At 39.4% G+C, this 17,886-nt stretch overlaps 1 protein-coding gene across 6 annotated transcripts in view; it reads right to left on the bottom strand.

Moving 5' to 3' along the window:
- tcp11l1 (t-complex 11, testis-specific-like 1) overlaps nucleotides 1-13,698 on the bottom strand; it is a 48,858-nt gene extending 35,160 nt beyond the window's left edge. Inside the window, exons 1-4 of one of the 6 annotated variants that reach the window (XM_039749701.1) lie at nucleotides 10,117-10,604; nucleotides 9,140-9,256; nucleotides 8,546-8,757; nucleotides 7,598-7,727 (exon numbers count right to left, since the gene is read on the bottom strand). In XM_039749701.1, the coding sequence (XP_039605635.1) occupies nucleotides 7,598-7,727; nucleotides 8,546-8,717 (302 nt within the window). In that variant the 5' untranslated portion in view covers nucleotides 8,718-8,757; nucleotides 9,140-9,256; nucleotides 10,117-10,604. The other 5 variants (XM_039749713.1, XM_039749707.1, XM_039749727.1 and 2 more) reach the window with 5 other exon arrangements.
- Between the last annotated feature and the right edge of the window lie 4,188 nt (nucleotides 13,699-17,886).

Below are 17,886 nucleotides of genomic sequence, written 5' to 3'. Positions count from 1 at the left end.
AGGGTGGCTATATTGGTCATTCATTGATTGATTTATTTTTTGAAATGTCAGAGATGTTTATTTGTAAATTTTGAGGTGTTTGTTTATTATTCTCACTATAACAGATGAAAATAAACAAGTGAGATGGGAAAATTTTCATTTTTCCTTTAGTTGCATAATAAATCTGCACACTAATAGTTGCCTAATAATTGTGCGCACATATGTATTCCCCTGATGATGTTCACACTCACATTTCCGCTGTGAAACATTCAGGTTTATTAACATTTTGGATTGACTGATAGCACTGTGTTTGTTCCATATTAAAATTAATCCTCTTGGACTCACAATCCCTCCTAACCCATTAACAGCTGTGTTTGGGGTTCTTCCAGAGGGTCTTAAAGTGGAGAAAGACAAACAAACTGTGATTGCATTCACTACACTGTTGGCACGCAGACTTATTCTGATAAACTGGAAGAACCCAAACTCTCCTCTTTTAAGTCAGTGGGAAACTGATGTGTTATATTATTTAAAATTGGAAAAAATCAAATACTCAGTTAGAGGATCTGTGCAGACTTTTTTCAAAACATGGCAGGATCTAATCAGTAATATTTTGAAATGATTTCATAAAGCACATAGAATTTGTTGATTTAGGTATTTTTAAAAGCCTTAAATTTTACACCGTTTGGCTTGCTCTCTCTCTCAAGGGTGGGGATCGATCTGTTCTTAGCATAATTCTTTTTTTTTTTGTAAAAACTTGATTGCTATGTATTGATTGTAATAAAATTAATAAATAAATAAATAAAAATTAATCCTCAAAAATACAACTTGCCTAATAATTCTGCACTCCCTGTAACTTAAGAATGATTTAATTAAGAACCTATTAGAAAGTGAAATACTAAGTAAAAAAACATTTCAGGTCTACTAAATTACATCATCCTTTGCCTTATAAATCAAGCTCTAAAGGTCAGTAAAATAAAAATGATAGCCTGGCTTCTGTGATAGATTAATCACTACAGATAATATTCAAGTTAACTTTAAACAGAAGAAAAACAAAGGTTTATTTTATTATGCTTTTGTTAAAAAGTCACTCAATGTATAGTTTGATTGATTTCAGATGCTGCGTCGTCAATCCGAAAATTGGATTTGTCAAAGTAAAGAATCAAAATAAATTCACTACTAAAAATATATATTACCAACATACTGGCAAATGTGTGATCTTTGTATTTTAAACTTGGAGCCCAAGACCAAAATTTTGAAAATGCTAAAAATGTTAATGGGTAACTAGACCCTGCAGTGGGGAGTGTAGGCTTTGGCTGAAATAAATGTTATTTTTCTTTTATTATCTTGATAAATTCCAAAATATGAAAAAATAAATAATATTGAAAAATGTATTAAACGTGAAATACTAAAGGTCTTAATTATAATAAGCTCAAAAAAAAATGCATTTACGTGTTAGTTCATTGTGGTCATATATAGTGATTTTTTTAGAAGACCCATTTAAAAGCCAAGATAAATTTAACTTGTAGACATTGATGTATGAGGTGTTCCACAAGTAAGACACGGTCATATTTCAGAGATGTTTTGTGCAAATTTCAATAAACCCAAGTCAGTTAAAAGCAATAATAATATTTTTACATGCCTATGGGTGTTGCTGTCAATCCTTTCAGTGAACAGATCTCATGTGCTCGCAACCCAAACTTGGTGGAGAAACACTGGTTTAGGTGTGTGTGTTGTGTGTATGACTAGCTCTGTGAGGTCCTGTCCAGGGCTGTTCCCTGTCCTGCACCCAGGGCTGCCACCAAAGGTGTAGATATCGGTGTAAATAATGGTTTTTAATTATGTAAACACTTTCTTTAAAAAGTTTGGAGTGTTATACTCTCTACTTTTCTGTCCTTTCCAGCTCCTTTTATTACATAAGCAAAATAATAGTCATTTACTTTTGGTCTGTAATTTAGGTGCAGTGATGCTAAAAAAGTTTTAGGGTATAAAGGGTTAACAGAAAAGAGACAGAGTTGGACAAGTTGCTCACTGTAACAAGATCGGAGGAATTCTGATTAACAAAGCAATACTCTTTACAGTGTGTGTGTGTTTGTTATCCATTGTGCAGTGCTATTTTTGACATAATGTTATCTTAGGATGGATATTAGAGGGAGACTAGCCAATACACAGTTGCAGTAGGCAAGGTGAGATGATATAATTGCACGCACTAATTTCTGTGCATTATGCTTAGAAGCAGAAGTTTGTATCATTGGCAAATAAAACTTGTGTTGTACTCTAACTATACAAAGACTTAAATTACATTGTTACCATTTTGGCTACACAAAGTTTGTTTATTTTTTTCTCTCAGAAAAGCAATAGATGCTGATGCTTTCCTAGCATGCTGTTTTTCCTAATAACCTTCAAGACAGTTCAAGATAAAACAGGATATTTTCACAATCTGATGGGCTATTATAGAAAAATATAACACTTCTTACACTCATCTACATTTTCTTTATAATATTTCTTCAGGTAAATGTTTGAGCCATACAACTGGACAAGAAAAAATCATATTTCCAAAGAAACAATTAAATGTTACTTTACTTTTATTTGTTTCTCAGTACTTACTAATACTGTCATCCCTGAATCTTCAAGAATGTTTTTGACTCATTGGCACTATTTAAATATCTTCCGATTAAAGTCACTACCTAAAAAATGATCCACATAAAGAAATTACTTTTTTCCTGAAAATTGGAAAGAGAAAATACTTCCATAGCATGAAGACAGAGGCAAATCATCTTTATTTCTGACTCATTAAGGACATTTATCTGCAACCAAATACTCTTAGCAGTGACTTCTTCTTTCGGCTGCTCCCGTTAGGGGTCTTTCTGTCCTCTGCATCTTGTTCTGTTACATCCATCACCTGCATGTCCTCTCTCACCACATCCATAAACCTTCTCTTGGGCCTTCCTCTTTTTCTCTTGCCTGGCAGTTGTATCCTTAGCATCCTTCTCCCAATATACAGTTGTACTTGAAAGTTTGTGAACCCTTTAGAATTTTCTATATTTCTTTATAAATATAACCTAAAAAATCATCAGATTTTCACTCAAGTCCTAAAAGTAGATAAAGAGAAACCAGTTAAATAAATAAGACAAAAATATTATACTTGGTCATTTAGTTATTGAGGAAAATGATCAAATATTACATATTTGTGAGTGGCAAAAGTAGGTGAACCTCTAGGATTAGCAGTTAGTTTGAAGGTGAAATTAGAGTCAGGTGTTTTCAATCAATGGGATGACATTCAGGTGTGAGTGGGCACCTTGTGTTATTTAAAGAACAGGGATCTATCAAAGTCCACTCTTCACAACACATGTTTGTGGAAGTGTATCATGGCATGAATAAAGGAGATTTCTGAGGACCTCAGAAAAAGAGTTGTTGATGTTCATCAGGCTGGAAAAGGTTACAAAACCATCTCTAAAGAGTTTGGACTCCACCAATCCACAGTCAGACAGATTGTGTAAAAATGGAGGAAATTCAAGATCATTGCTACCCTCCCCAGGAGTGGTCGACCAACAAAGATCACTCCAAAAGCAAAGCGTCTAATAGTCAGCAAGGTCACAAAGGACCCCAGGGTTACTTCTAAGCAAATGAAGGCCTCTCTCACATTGGCTAATGTTCATATTCATGAGTCCACCAACAGGAGAACACTGAACAACAATGGTGTGCATGGCAGGGTTGCAAGGAGAAAGCCACTGCTCTCCAAAAAAAAACAAAAAAAAAACATTGCTGCTCTTCTGCAGTTTGCTAAAGATCATGTGGACAAACCAGAAGGCTATTAGAAAAATGTTTTGTGGACGGATTAGACCAAAATAGAGCTTTTTGGTTTAAATGAAAAGAGTTATGTTTGGAGAAAGGACAACACTGCATTCCACCATAAAGATCTGTCCATGAACTGAATCTCAAGAGAAGGTGGGTCATGCAGCAAAACAACGACCCTAAGCACACAAGTCGTTCTACCAAAGAATGGTTAAAGAAGAATAAAATTAATGTTTTGGAATGGCCAAGTCAAAGTCCTGACCTTAAGTTGTTCTGTATGGAGGAATGGGCTAAAATTCCTCCAAGCTGGTGTACAGGAATGATCAAATCTTACTGGAAACATTAAGTTGCAGTTATTGCTGCAAAAGGGGGTCAGACCAGATACTGAAAGAAAAGGTTCACATACTTTTGTCACTCACAAATATTCAATCATTTTCCTTAATAAATAAATGACCAAGTATAATATTTTTGTCTCATTTGTTTAACTGGTTTCTCACTTTATCTACTTTTAGGACTTGAGTGAAAATCTGATGATGTTTTAGGTCATATTTATGCAGAAATAAAGAAAATTCCACTGCCATCTCTTTAAACACCTCCATGCTTCCACAGGTATATCATCCCGACCAACTGCTTTTCCATTCTTCATCCTCTCCATAGCTGTCTTTACTGCCTCCTTGGTAATCTGTTGTACTTCCTGATTCACTATCTCCACATCATCCAACCTTATCTCTCTCATTCTCTTCATTCATAAGCCTTTCAAAGTACTCTTTCCATCTGCTCAACACACTCTCCTCGCTTGTGAGTACGTTTCCATCTTTATCCTTTATTACCCTAACCTGCTGCACATCTTTCCCAGCTCAGTCCCTCTGTCTAGCCAATCGGTACAGGTCCTTTTCTCCCTCTTTAGTGTCCAACCTCTCATACAACTCATCACATGCTTTTTCTTTAGCCTTCGCCACCTCTCTCTTCACCTTGCGCCTTATCTCCTTGAACTCTTGTCTACTTTCTGCATCTCTCTAACTATCCCACTTCTTCTTTGCCATCCTCTTCCTCTGTATACTCTCCTGTATTTCCTCATTCCACCAGCATGTTTCCGTTTCCTCCTTCCTCTGTCCAGATGTCACGCCAAGCACCCTTCTTGCTGTCACATTTACTACATCTGCTGTAGTTTCCCAGCTGTTTGGTAACTCTTCACTGCCACCCACTGCCTGTCTCACCTTCTCCCTAAACTAAACCTTGCACTCTTCCTTTTTCAACTTCCACCATTTGATCCTTGGCTCTTCCTCTTCTTGATCTCCAACGTTATCCTACAGACCACCATCCTATGCTGCCACTACTTTGCAGTCTTCAATCTCCTTCAGATTGACTCTTCTGCATAGTATGTAATCTACCTGTGTGCATTTTCCTCCACTCTTGTACGTCACCCTATGTTCCTCCCTCTTCTTAAAATACGTATTCACCACAGCCATGTCCATCCTTTTGGCAAAATCCACTATCCTCTGACCTTCTTCATTCCTCTCCTTGACACCACACCTACCCATCACCAGCTCGTCTCCACTGTTCCCTTCACCAACATGCCCATTGAAATCCGCTCCAATCACCACTTTGACTGTTCTTCACTTCATCCAACTCACTCCAAAAATCTTCTTTCTCATCCATTGTACACCCAACTTGCGGTGCATATGCACTAACAACATTTGTCATCACACCTCCAATTTCCAGCTTCATAATCAATACTCTGTCTGACACTCTTTTCACTTCAGAAACACTCTTGACATACTGTTCCTTCAGAATAACCCCTACTCCATTTCTCCTCCAATCCACACCATGATAAAACAATTTGAATCCACCTCCGATCCATCTGGCCTTACTCCTCTTCCATTTAGTCTCTTGCACGCAAAATATATCAACCTTCCTTCTCTCCATCATATCGGCTAACTTTCTCCCCTTACCAGTCATACTGCCAACATTCAAAGTTCCTACCCTCAGTTCCACTCTCTTTACCTTCCTCCTCTCCTCCTGCCTGCGGAAACGTCTCCGCCCTCTTCTTCTCCTTCTTCGGCCAACAGTAGCCCAATTTCCGCCAGCACCCTGTTGGTTAATAGTACTGGTGGCAGTCGTTGTTAACCCGGGGCTAGACCAATCCAGTATGGAAATTTGTATTGTTGTCCGTATATTGATTTGGCAAAGTTTTACACCGGATGCCCTTCCTGACGTAACTCTCCCCATTTATCCGGGCTTGGGACTGGCACGAAGAAACACACTGGTTTGTGCATCCCCTGTGGCTGGGTTACACTTAGCCAATAAAACTTAGCAGTGACTATTCACCTTAATTCCTTTACAATAAAACTATATATAAAAATATGTAATGTTTGAGTGATAAAGGTAAGAACAAGAATGTTACCAACGACTTTCAGCATATTACAGTCTAGTAGGTGGTAAAGTGCAGTTTGTTGCCCATGCTCAGGCTCAGAGTAGAAACTGCCCTGTACTTTTTGGACATTATTTGAGTTGTTAAATAAAAGCACATTGCACATTTTTTACTGGTTTGAGTCCTCATTGCACTGTCTCATGTTCGATACATTCTCTGTACATGACAAATTGATGCTACAGGTTCAAGTGAATATGTGAACTGCAGCCCACCTGGACATGACTTATGGTGGCAGAGGTGGGATGGATCACTAGGAGTCGAACATAGAGACAACAAAAAACAATGTTGCCAAATAATGACCCTACGTATCCAGGAATAAAGGTCAACAGAATGAGAAACGTTTTAATGATTGTATATTTATTAATGGTTTTATTGTGTTTTTAAAAGCTCTTATTTATTTTAAGGCCGCTATGGTTTTAGGTAGGGTTGGCTTAGGGGATGGAGGGGGTCTGAGGTAAGCATGTGGATATGCAAGTTCTGTGTCCTTGAGCTTGGCTTCCTCCTTCATTATGTTGTAACCATATGGATTGTTAGCTTAGGTAGTGGGTGTGTGACAACCCGTGCCATGGAGCTATCTTAAAAAAACATCAAGCTCAGATTTAAAACATGGTACTTCTCTGTGTATAGTGGTGGTGGAGCAGGTGGAATGACGGGCTGAAATAGCGCGGCTGAAACTAACCCTCGTTAGTTGCACTAAGAGATAATTGGGGTGCTACCTGCATCACAGAATATCAAGTGGCCGGAGGAACAAAAGGATGAGAGAATCACATTTTGACGTCAGTCAAGAAGTCAGTTTTGGTAGGACATGGGAAGAGAGAGAACAGAGAAAGAGTGAGAGAGAGGAATGAGACAAGGTTGCTCTGAGCAATATCATGCAGTATTAGTTTTCATTGTGAAGTGCTGAACCTGCAACTGGACTGTTTATGGGCCGAGTGCAAGGTTATGTTTCACTGATGGGCTGGAAAAACAAAAAGAGAAGCTGCTGATTTTTTTTTTTTTTTTACTAATTTTAACTATTTACAACATTTCCTTTTTTCATGCATTGATTTTATGAAGATCTACAGTATTTTTTGAATAATTAACAACTGGACTTTAGACACTTTATGCCTGAAATAAATATGCACTGGCACTTTTGGACAATTTGAAACTTGTGTCTCTCAGTCGCCACTGGTCCATCTCAGGGGTCAAGAGGACAGTTAGGTGTTGGGTACACGTACCAGACTGTGACCCCTGACATAGTATTTCATGTATAAAATGGAGCACTCTAACTCCATTCTGACAGAGTAACTAGCCCAGAATCTACTACACCAAAATTTGTATCATAGATAAATTCTCCTTTCTACTTACTTACTAAGAGCAAGAAAATATCATGGAGTATTTGCCTTTCGTTCTTACCTGCCTACTGGCTCGGATTGCTTTAGCTGAAATCCTCCATTCAATACAATCTCATGAGCTAGAGCCATGTTGGTGACGCCTTTAGCAGTTTCCAAAAGTTCCTCCACTGACACATATCTCGGGGAACTTGCTTCAGGAAGGATGAAAAATAGGATAGAGTTATATTCCAAAAACATGTGCAAGTGGCTCTCTTTTAATGTGTGATTGAGAACTCTATTTCAGGATTATCAAGGAATTAATTACCATAAAAGAATCAAAAGTAGTTAATACTGCAAAACCTACAAAAACTCTGACCTCTTTGATTAGTTACAAGAATAACCAATAAAATCAATGTCAACCTGTCCTATCCTACAAACAATATATCTGAATTGCTCCAATTGGGCTGGCCAGAACTAATACAAGCTATTTTAATATATACAGGTAACTTATTCCCGCTGCAATAATTCATGGACTTTGAATGACAACTCAGATGTTTTCATTTTATGTATTTTTTTAAAGACAATGAGCTTTCTACACTAAAAATGGACAAAAAGGTTGAAAGTTGAATTTTAAACTTGATAATTAAAATAGGACGAAGACAGACAAAGAAAACCATGACTCAATAATGAAAACTCTTTTATGAAAATGCTGACCTTTGGAACAAAACCTGTTCAACAAAGAGCAGTTACTCAGTTTTTCTTCATTTTTAGCCTATTATTCATTCTGTTCACATGAAATCTGGAAAATATTCCTTTTAATTATCATTTTATTTAAAAAGCCTTTTCTATTTAACCATCTACTACAAAATGATGGGATGTATGATTCTAACTGCCTTCACAATATACTTACAAACATTTTTCAGACGTGTCACTAAAACATATTTGTATTTATTATATCTTCTTTAGCTATCCAAGAATACACAGAACAGAACCACCATTATAGTGTTTCAGCAAGCAAGTTAAGACTTACACCAAGATGATGAGCTGCTGTGTGGACTGGGAGTTCTTTGCCTGACTCTCTTCCTTACTGATTGCTCCGAGGAGTCCAAGTTACTATCCCCACTCCTTGTATCACTGGAATTTTCCAAAGTGTCCTTGCTAGAATTAGATTCCTTGAAATCTTGTGGTGTGTTTCCGTCCATTACGAATTCAAAAATGCAGTAGAATTATGTTCAGTAAATCCTGATGACAAAAAGAAAAAAAAAACATGGAGCACATCATGCAGGAATAAAAAAAAAGTACAAGCTCCACAACTACAGTGACTGTCCCATGTTTAATCCAAGCACAATTTTTGAGATGAATATACTTTACTCACAATAATTTGTTCTTTAATTTTTTTTTCATTTACTGAACTAATATTTCTAAAGTTTTTGCTTTGGAAAAAAGGTAAAATAGTATAAAGTACTACTGAAGAAAGCTTTGTCTTGTGCATATGTGTATAAAAGGTGTTTTGAAATGTGTATTTTTATATTGTGTTTTTTTTACTTAAACATTTAAACGCTCTAAGACTTGCTTCAAAATGATGTATAGAAATACACTTAAGTCAACAATGTTGGTAAATTACATGTATCTGTTCCTTGCAACGTCTGTTGTTTGTCAAGGAGTTTCAAAGAATGGTACCCTTGCAACAGTCACATTTGATGAGAAGCCCAGAAATCTTCTGTTGGCTGCAAAATAAAATCTGGAGAAAGAAAGAGAGAGAATGGAGACCAATTGACGAATTTCATTTTCATAAATAGCCTTCTAGTAAAATTAGTCTATAACCAAACATCAGTATTCTGTGATGGGAAACCTGATGCTTGATGAAGCTCCCCTGTGCCTCTACTGAATTAAGCAAGTCTGTTCATTAAGAGTATTAATTAACTTAGATTTTTTACTTTTTGCTGAGAACCAAGTTTAGTTAATACAACAAATCCTTTGTTGTCATTTTTGGAATAAACAAAAAGAACAAAATCTATATTATGGTTTACACATTTCAACTTACAGTAAAGGGACAGAAAACATAGGATTGATTAAAAAAACTAAATGAATGAAAAAAAAAACGAATGTATTGCATAAACAGATGACAGGCCTGCCATCCCTTCTAACGTTAGTCACAAAATGCTCCTCTAAACGAGACCTAACTCACTCACCAATGAACGATCACGCCCTCATGCAGCCACCCGTTATCAGAATATATACAAAGTATATACAGTACAGTATATAGAATGATAGGAGAGATACAGAGGGAGACTCACGTGACTTTGTTGTGTTTAAACTACACAAAGACATTGTCACGTGCCTCCAATTCAGTTCATTTCGCGAACCGGGTTTTGTCCGGAATGACAAATAGAACTGTTTACTAAAAACGATGTGCGATTCCTGATTTCAACGACAGAGTGCGCTTTGGCAATCTCCCTCCAACCACTGTTAGCACAAGAAAGAATGACTTCATCCGATTTCCATTCATTCGCCACCCAGTAAACAAAAAGGCACGTCACGTTGATACGAGAATCGGTAAAAAAAAAAAAAATACAAGAAAATAACCGGAAGTAAGCTCACCTAAATTGTTAGCGTCTTGTTTTTCTCTTTTTCAAATTCATCAGCATTTGACATAACACTAGAGAAAATTATATCTAACATGAGGACATGTCAGACAACAACTGACTAAAAACTCTGTGACGAATCTAGATAAACTGAATGACTCCGGCAACTAGCGGAGCTCATAAGCCGTGTTTTGTAGCATAAACACGCCGAGCCCTAGTAACCCAACGTCTTTCTAATCAAAATCAGTCTGCAACAGCCGGCCAGTCTCTGTTTAGGGAAGTGACGTCATGAGGCAAACGTCCGAGTGCATGTCGGAATTTGAAGTCTTTAGTGCCAACGGTGGTAGTTCCGTGTGTTTGTTCCCTCCCAATTTTATTTTCTCCTCTTGAGGCTGGTAAGTTTTTACTCACAAAATATTTTTTATATTTTCTGTTCTATAGAGTGTGAAATAAGTGCATTGTTTTTACTGGTCTTCTAGTACCTGAAGTGGTGGTCTTGGCACATTTGCTGTCCTAGGCTAGATTCTACAGGGCGACCCACTACCACCCCCTCCCCCAAGTAAAGAAGTCTTTACAAATCCATGCCCTTCCACCAAGTATGACAAAATGGTTTTAACTTGATAATGGTACAACATGCACCACACTTACTTAAATAGTTTTATAAATATGAAATGCAAATACAAAAGTGGAAATACAGTAACGTATTTAAACAATTGTAATAATAAATGTAATAATAAATTGTTCAACAATTATAATAAATAATGCAAAGAGATACAAAAATTATTCAATTTTTACAATGCACACAACCTTTTACAGCTATAAATTATAGGTTATATTATACACTCTTGACTTTCATACTTTAAATCTACTGTAGAATGAAACATGATATTGGACATCACAAGTCTATGGCACCTCCATGCCTAAAACCTGACCCTTCTACTCCTCCTTACTGCAAAGTCATCAACAACATCATTATAGGAGATATGCCCTGCAACCTCATTGTCACTGCTAATGACAGCAAAACCGAGGTGATCCTGACATGGTCTACGTCAGGAAAGTCTTAATGAGATTAAGTTTAGAAAACCTCCTCTCTGCTCCAGCCACCAGCTCTAAAAGAGTGGCTGAAATCATGAGGGTGACCCATAGATTTGGGAAGAGCCCTGCGAGTCTCTTTTCATGAATAAATGTGAGCAGCTCCAGAACAGTCAACATCTGATGGCAAATACTTCAGCTCTTCTGCAAGTTGTCTTCTGCCTAAGTCAGACTGTCCTCCTTGGCTTAATGCATTGCCAAGGGCTACCAGTTGTTTTGTCAGCCCCTCAGCTGACAGATTTGGGAATTCTGAAAGCACTCCAATCTTTTCTCTCACATTTCCTAAGGTCAGGATTCTTTCCTTAAGTGTAGAGATTGCAGCATCCATAACTACGGTACATTTGAAAAAGTCACCTCCAATCTTTTATGTGCATCATTTATAGCTTATCACAAAACTAATAAAAGAAATGCTGCTTTGTGATCCTCAGTCTTTTTGCTTCAGGATCGCCTCCACATTCATGTTTTCACACATGTCCTTTGCAGAGTTTTGGGCAGCTGGTTAGCCTGATGTTCTATACTCGCGGTGACCCGTGTCAGTTTTTCTTAGCAACATCCACCTGCATTTCTGGAGACTGCATCAGCTTGACTTGTTGGATGTGGCTCAGGATGTCTGTAAATAAGGTATTGCTCCATGGGCAGCCTTCACAATCATATACTGCTGAGTCAGGAATTTGATCCCACTGTAGATGTCTGGTCAGAGACAAGGAGACATGAGAAGTCTTTCAGAATAACCAGTTTATTTCGTATACCACCCTGTCAATCAGAACTGGCAAAGGAATCCCTTTCCCCTTTATATGCATATAAAATATTATCAGGTAATTGTGTGTTTTTTTTAAAGACAGGAAGTGAACTTTTATAATTCATCATGCATATAAATGAAATAGTACAAATTAATAGCATTATTACATATGGGAGTAAATTACAGCAGCAGATCAATAGTGTATAATTTCTTTGAGGTAATAACATTTGGTATATTTAGAATATTAACACGTCGATCTGGAACTTAACTGATTTTCCACATTAAAATGGCTATATGTAACAAAAATAAAGTTCAAATGAGGTAATATCATAAACAATGTCATATTTTGCAAATAAATAATATTCAGTAGTTGCTCTTAAACAGTAGCCAGAGTGTCGCCGTCTTAGCATTCAGCGTAACGGATTTTTATGCAGCAAAATTAACCTTAAATATATTGTACTTGGAGCGAAAGCGCTGCACGTCGCAATGGAAGGTTTCCCTGCTCTTTACATGGCTGTTTGAGGTGGCTCGTAATCCGATCGCCTTTTGCCAAACTAGAGGGGAAAAAAACACATGCTACTTTGTAGTCTTGCCATTTATTTAGGCACACCTGCCACTGGTGGTGTAATGCCAGCTCACATTTGAGTGCCTCATCCATGGGCTAATGTAATTTGTCAGCGCCGTTACAATACATTGCTGATATCATCGCAGGGCATTCTCTAACAACATGATGTGAAAGCACTTACTTTATAATTACGCACACTTCAAAAGAAACAAGTCATAACCGCACCAGTGTCCTTATCATCCCGTAAGCGGGAGAAATTAGACAGCGTCGACTTCCGGGGCAGGCATAGAGCTGCTGCGCACCTTTTAACAGCGTCAGACCATAGACCTGTGCAAATGGAGAAGCAGTATGATCCTACCTCCTCTACCAAAGACTGGACCTCAATCAAGTAATATATTTTGAATTTATTTTCCTACACATATATGCATAAAAATATTACCAGAAATATCTAAACCGTGATATTGCACTTATGCCTAAGTAAGCATCCAAAGTCAAGGACGGGGCAGAAGCAGATGGCCTTTCAATGGAGAGGACTGAGGAGGATGCTCCCAAATATTTAATTACATCTTGCCTGATGAAGTGGCCTGAGTTGCCTCGAAAGCTTGCATATTGTAATCTTTTTAGTTAGCCGATAAAATGTGTCATTTTGCTTGGCTTTTCTCTACATTCATAATGGCTAACACGGTACAACACCCTAGTACTCCAAATATTTAAGAAACGTATGTTAATTGAGTTAGAAAGACACCGCTTATATTGTTTATTCTAACAATAGTTGTTTTGTTTGTAATTAGATTTTTACATAAGATCATTTAGGCAAACAAAATGTTCACGTGATTTTGGGTTTGTAACAAAATTATTCTTATTTTCACCTTGCCTTAGTTTTGGACCAAAGTTAAATATTAAAGTCACTTTAAAATTCTGATGTGTTACATGGTTTTACGATAGTTTATGTTGTTTAGAGGATGTTTTAAGGGAAAGTTCAATAGAATGTAAACACTTCATGTCAGCCTAGCTCATGCATTCATGCTAACTTGTAGTGAAGTGAGCTCTATATTGACTCAATGGCAAGCTACTATTGTAAAAAGTAACGTAAAATGTTCATGAAAGATGACACAATAGAATACCTTTATTTTTAACACGCTTCTCTACTTTTTCTTTCGAAACTGTGCAGCTGGACGCTTTGTCATGTTCATGATGAACAAACCTTCACCTCCGCGGGGCAGCACGAGTGACTTAGTGAGTGGATCATTTGTAGTCTCGCGCGACCACACGTGATTATCAAACGACAATGCACGCCAGGGGACGACCCATAGACATACAGTATATAGATAGACGGCGCATTTACTCACTGTGTTTCCCAGTCGACACGATACGTCAGTGCGTCAGCCTTATTGCGAGTGGTAAAAGTGCCATTTAAACTAATACAGGTAGACGTGGAAACCGGGTTTTCGGATGAAAAAACAATAACGTTTAAAACAGTATCGTTTACATACAACAGATTTTGGCGAATCGTTTACATGCAATTATTTAGATCCATTTATACACTAATAATGGCAATTATTAAATAATAATAAATATAATAATTATTATTAAATAATTCCTCCCATATAAGCAACACATCTCGGGCTGCCTTCTTCCATCTCCGAAACATTTCTAGACTTCGTCCTGTTCTTATGCAACACAGCACTGAAGTAATGCCCGAGTCACCTAACGTATAGATTAATGTAATGCTATTCTATGTCGCATCCCATAAAAACGTATCCATCGCTTACAACTTCTTCAAAATTCTGCTGCCAGGATAATAACCTGTTCTAAATCCACTGAATATATTACACGTATTGGCTCCCTGTTAACTACAGAATATAATACAAAATACCGCTCTTAACATTTAAAGCTCCCCCCTACCTCACTGATCTCCTACAGACTTACACTCCCTGTCGCTCACTCAGATCCTGTAATTTGAGAGTATTCAGTCTGGCAATATGGTGCAGCCTTAGTTTGTGGAAGACAGACACAAATAAAGACATGAGCATAAAATGATGGTTGTCAATTTCAAACTGTGTTTTCTCAATGTGCTCCTTGAGAAAAAAACATCAAGTTTGAGAAATGTTAACAGCTAACAACAATCTACACTCACCTAAAGGATTAGGAACACCATACTAATACGGTATTTGACCCCCTTTCGCCTTCAGAACTGCCTTAATTCTACGTGGCATTGATTCAACAAGGTGCTGAAAGCATTCTTTAGAAATGTTGGCCCATATTGATAGGATAGTATCTTGCAGTTGATGGAGATTTGTGGGATGCACATCCAGGGCACAAAGCTCCCGTTCCAGCACATCCCAAAGATGCTCTATTGGGTTGAGATCTGGTGACTGTGGGGGCCATTTTAGTACAGTGAACTCATTGTCATGTTCAAGAAACCAATTTGAAATGATTCGAGCTTTGTGACATGGTGCATTATCCTGCTGGAAGTAGCCATCAGAGGATGGGTACATGGTGGTCATGAAGGGATGGACATGGTCAGAAACAATGCTCAGGTAGCTTGTGGCATTTAAACGATGCCCAATTGGCACTAAGGGGCCTAAAGTGTGCCAAGAAAACATCCCCCACACCATTACACCACCAGTCTGCACAGTGGTAACAAGGCATGATGGATCCATGTTCTCATTCTGTTTACGCCAAATTCTGACTCTACCATTTGAATGTCTCAACAGAAATCGAGACTCATCAGACCAGGCAACATTTTTCCAGTCTTCAACTGTCCAATTTTGGTGAACATGTGCAAATTGTAGCCTCTTTTTCTTATTTGTAGTGGAGATGAGTGGTACGTGGTGGGGTCTTCTGCTGTTGTAGCCCATCCGCCTCAAGGTTGTGTGTGTTGTGGCTTCACAAATGCTTTGCTGCATACCTCGGTTGTAACAAGTGGTTATTTCAGTCAAAGTTGCTCTTCTATCAGCTTGAATTAGTCGGCCCATTCTCCTCTGACCTCTAGCATCAACAAGGCATTTTCGCCCACAGGACTGCCGCATACTGGATGTTTTTCCCTTTTCACACCATTCTTTGTAAACCCTAGAAATGTTTGTGCATGAAAATCCCAGTAACTGAGCAGATTGTGAAATACTCAGACCGGCCCATCTGGCACCAACAACCATGCCACGCTCAAAATTGCTTAAATCACCTTTCTTTCCCATTCTGACATTCAGTTTGGAGTTCAGGAGATTGTCTTGACCAGGACCACACCCCTAAATGCATTGAAGCAACTGCCATGTGATTGGTTGATTAGATAATTGCATTAATGAGAAATTGAACAGGTGTTCCTAATAATCCTTTAGGTGAGTGTACATAGTGACTAAATACGTTTAGCCAAAACGTTGTTTGGAGGCTCACTTGAGCACATAGATGCATAGCTTTGCTAGCTTAGTCTGGCATAGCTAAAGTAAAGATTATAAACGGGATTTTCAAATGGCTAAATATAACCAAAACAATTGTTCAGCCTTAGCTATGAAATGTAATCCCCCAGGATCTGGTTTGGAGCGTACAGCGGTATGTAAAATCCCAAGCAGAACATGTGTGAGGCATCTTATTCATTACTTCACTCCACAGCAGTGCCACTCGCAATATGGCGGAGATGTGACGCATGATTCTGCCGGTCATGAGGCGTCTAGTTATTCTATGTCTATGGGAAGACCCGTTTTAGGTCAGATACTTGACTTGATGCATGCCCCAGTGGACACTACTGCTATGCAAAGCATTGTACTGTTTATACTAAGCGCGCATACTTTATGTAAATCTGGAAGATTCCACCAGGTGGCAGTGTGAGATATCACAGTGAGAACAGGTTTCGACTTCTCTGTATTTTGAATTGCCTGAAACACCCATTAAATTCCGATGACACCTTGCCGCAATATCTCTGAAAAGGATGTTTAATGATTAAATCCATCAATCCAGGGATGTGTCCATTCCTGGAAGCATTGGGCATGAGGCAGGATGTGTCAAATAAATGCTGGGAACGCGTGGCGCCCATGATGCGTGTGCGTACATGTTCTGAGTGTGAATCATAAACGAGCCCTTAAACAGTGTAGTGAAAATGGCAAACTCCTACACTGTAAAGGCTACACTACAGGGCTTCCTGGTGTGGCAGAAGTGCCGGCAGAAGTTCATCAAGAGGCACCTGGAGCACGGCCGGGTGAAGATAAAAGGGGCTGTCTCCCTCCATTCGAGAGCTGGAGTCGGGTGGAAGAGGATGAAGCCTGGAGGAGAGGAGTGGAGGCGGTCAGAAGGAGAGTCATCAAGGAAAGAGGCCTGGACTGAGGGTGATTGGTGCAGGACCACTGGGTTGTGCGTGCGCACTTTGTAAATAGAGATGAATAAATGTGTGTTGGTGCTGGAACCATCAGTGTCTGCCTGTCTGTATCCAGGCTGTTTCCCACGATGGCATCCCAGATGGGACTCTCTGCCTGGTTCAAGGCAGGGACCCATCTATAAAAATAATTTTGTGGGCAGTCTGGCACAGCAGGAGAGCTCACACATGCACCACGGGAGCAGTGCACGCACAACCCCGCGGGAGTGACTCACCCCAGAGACCGCCAACGGTACACAGAATCTCCATCCCCACCTAATGCAAGAAGACAACATTGGGCATAGCAGGAGTACAGCGGAATCCCACGAGCGTGCCATCGCTGAGGACGCCTGGGACGGCATTACATCTAGCAAGGCCACGCCGAGGAAGACTCCTCAGACAGACGGGATCTGGGAGGTGAGTTCCCTGTCCAACGGCAGACAACCCTGGGGGGCCGGATTTTGTTTCTGTGTTGCTGGCAGGGAATGCCCATATCCGTGCCTGTGGCAGATGCGTGCTGATCTGTGGGGCTTTGTCAGTGCGGCGGCACCAGGACAAGCTGTGGAGGAGGAACAGGGGCTGTGTGCCCGCTGATGATTGGTCGGTGGCGGGACCAACGAATGTCCATCCCAAGCCGGGGAAGGACTCGATATGGCCGTTGAGACAGCCCCATGGCAGGCAGCCGGCTAGTGGGGCTGATCAACATGTAAGTCCACCGCCAGCTGACTGTCTTTGCTTGTTGGCAGCTCTGCGCAAGTTGGGGGAGTGCCTTCAGCCTGCAGAGTCGCTATTACAGGTGATACATGCCCTCTGGGAGAAATTGAAGAAGCTGGAGGGGAAGGTGGTCGCATCCGTGAAGACGCTGTGAGAGTGGGTAGAACGACGCAGCGCTGGATCCTCTGGCCAGAGTGGCACGGCGGTGCAGATAAATGGAACCAGCCCTATAAAGAAAAAGCGAGACCCCAGCGAAAAGAACCATGATGATTCTAATCAGATTCAAGTAGCGGGGGCTCCAATAGTGGATGCAGCGGTGGTGACCGATCGTGTG

The sequence above is a fragment of the Polypterus senegalus genome, chromosome 1, assembly GCF_016835505.1.
Source record: "Polypterus senegalus isolate Bchr_013 chromosome 1, ASM1683550v1, whole genome shotgun sequence".
Taxonomy (NCBI): Eukaryota; Metazoa; Chordata; class Cladistia; order Polypteriformes; family Polypteridae; genus Polypterus; species Polypterus senegalus.
The sequence above is the reverse complement of the archived record's forward strand: the minus strand, read 5'-3'. Positions and strand labels throughout refer to the sequence as shown.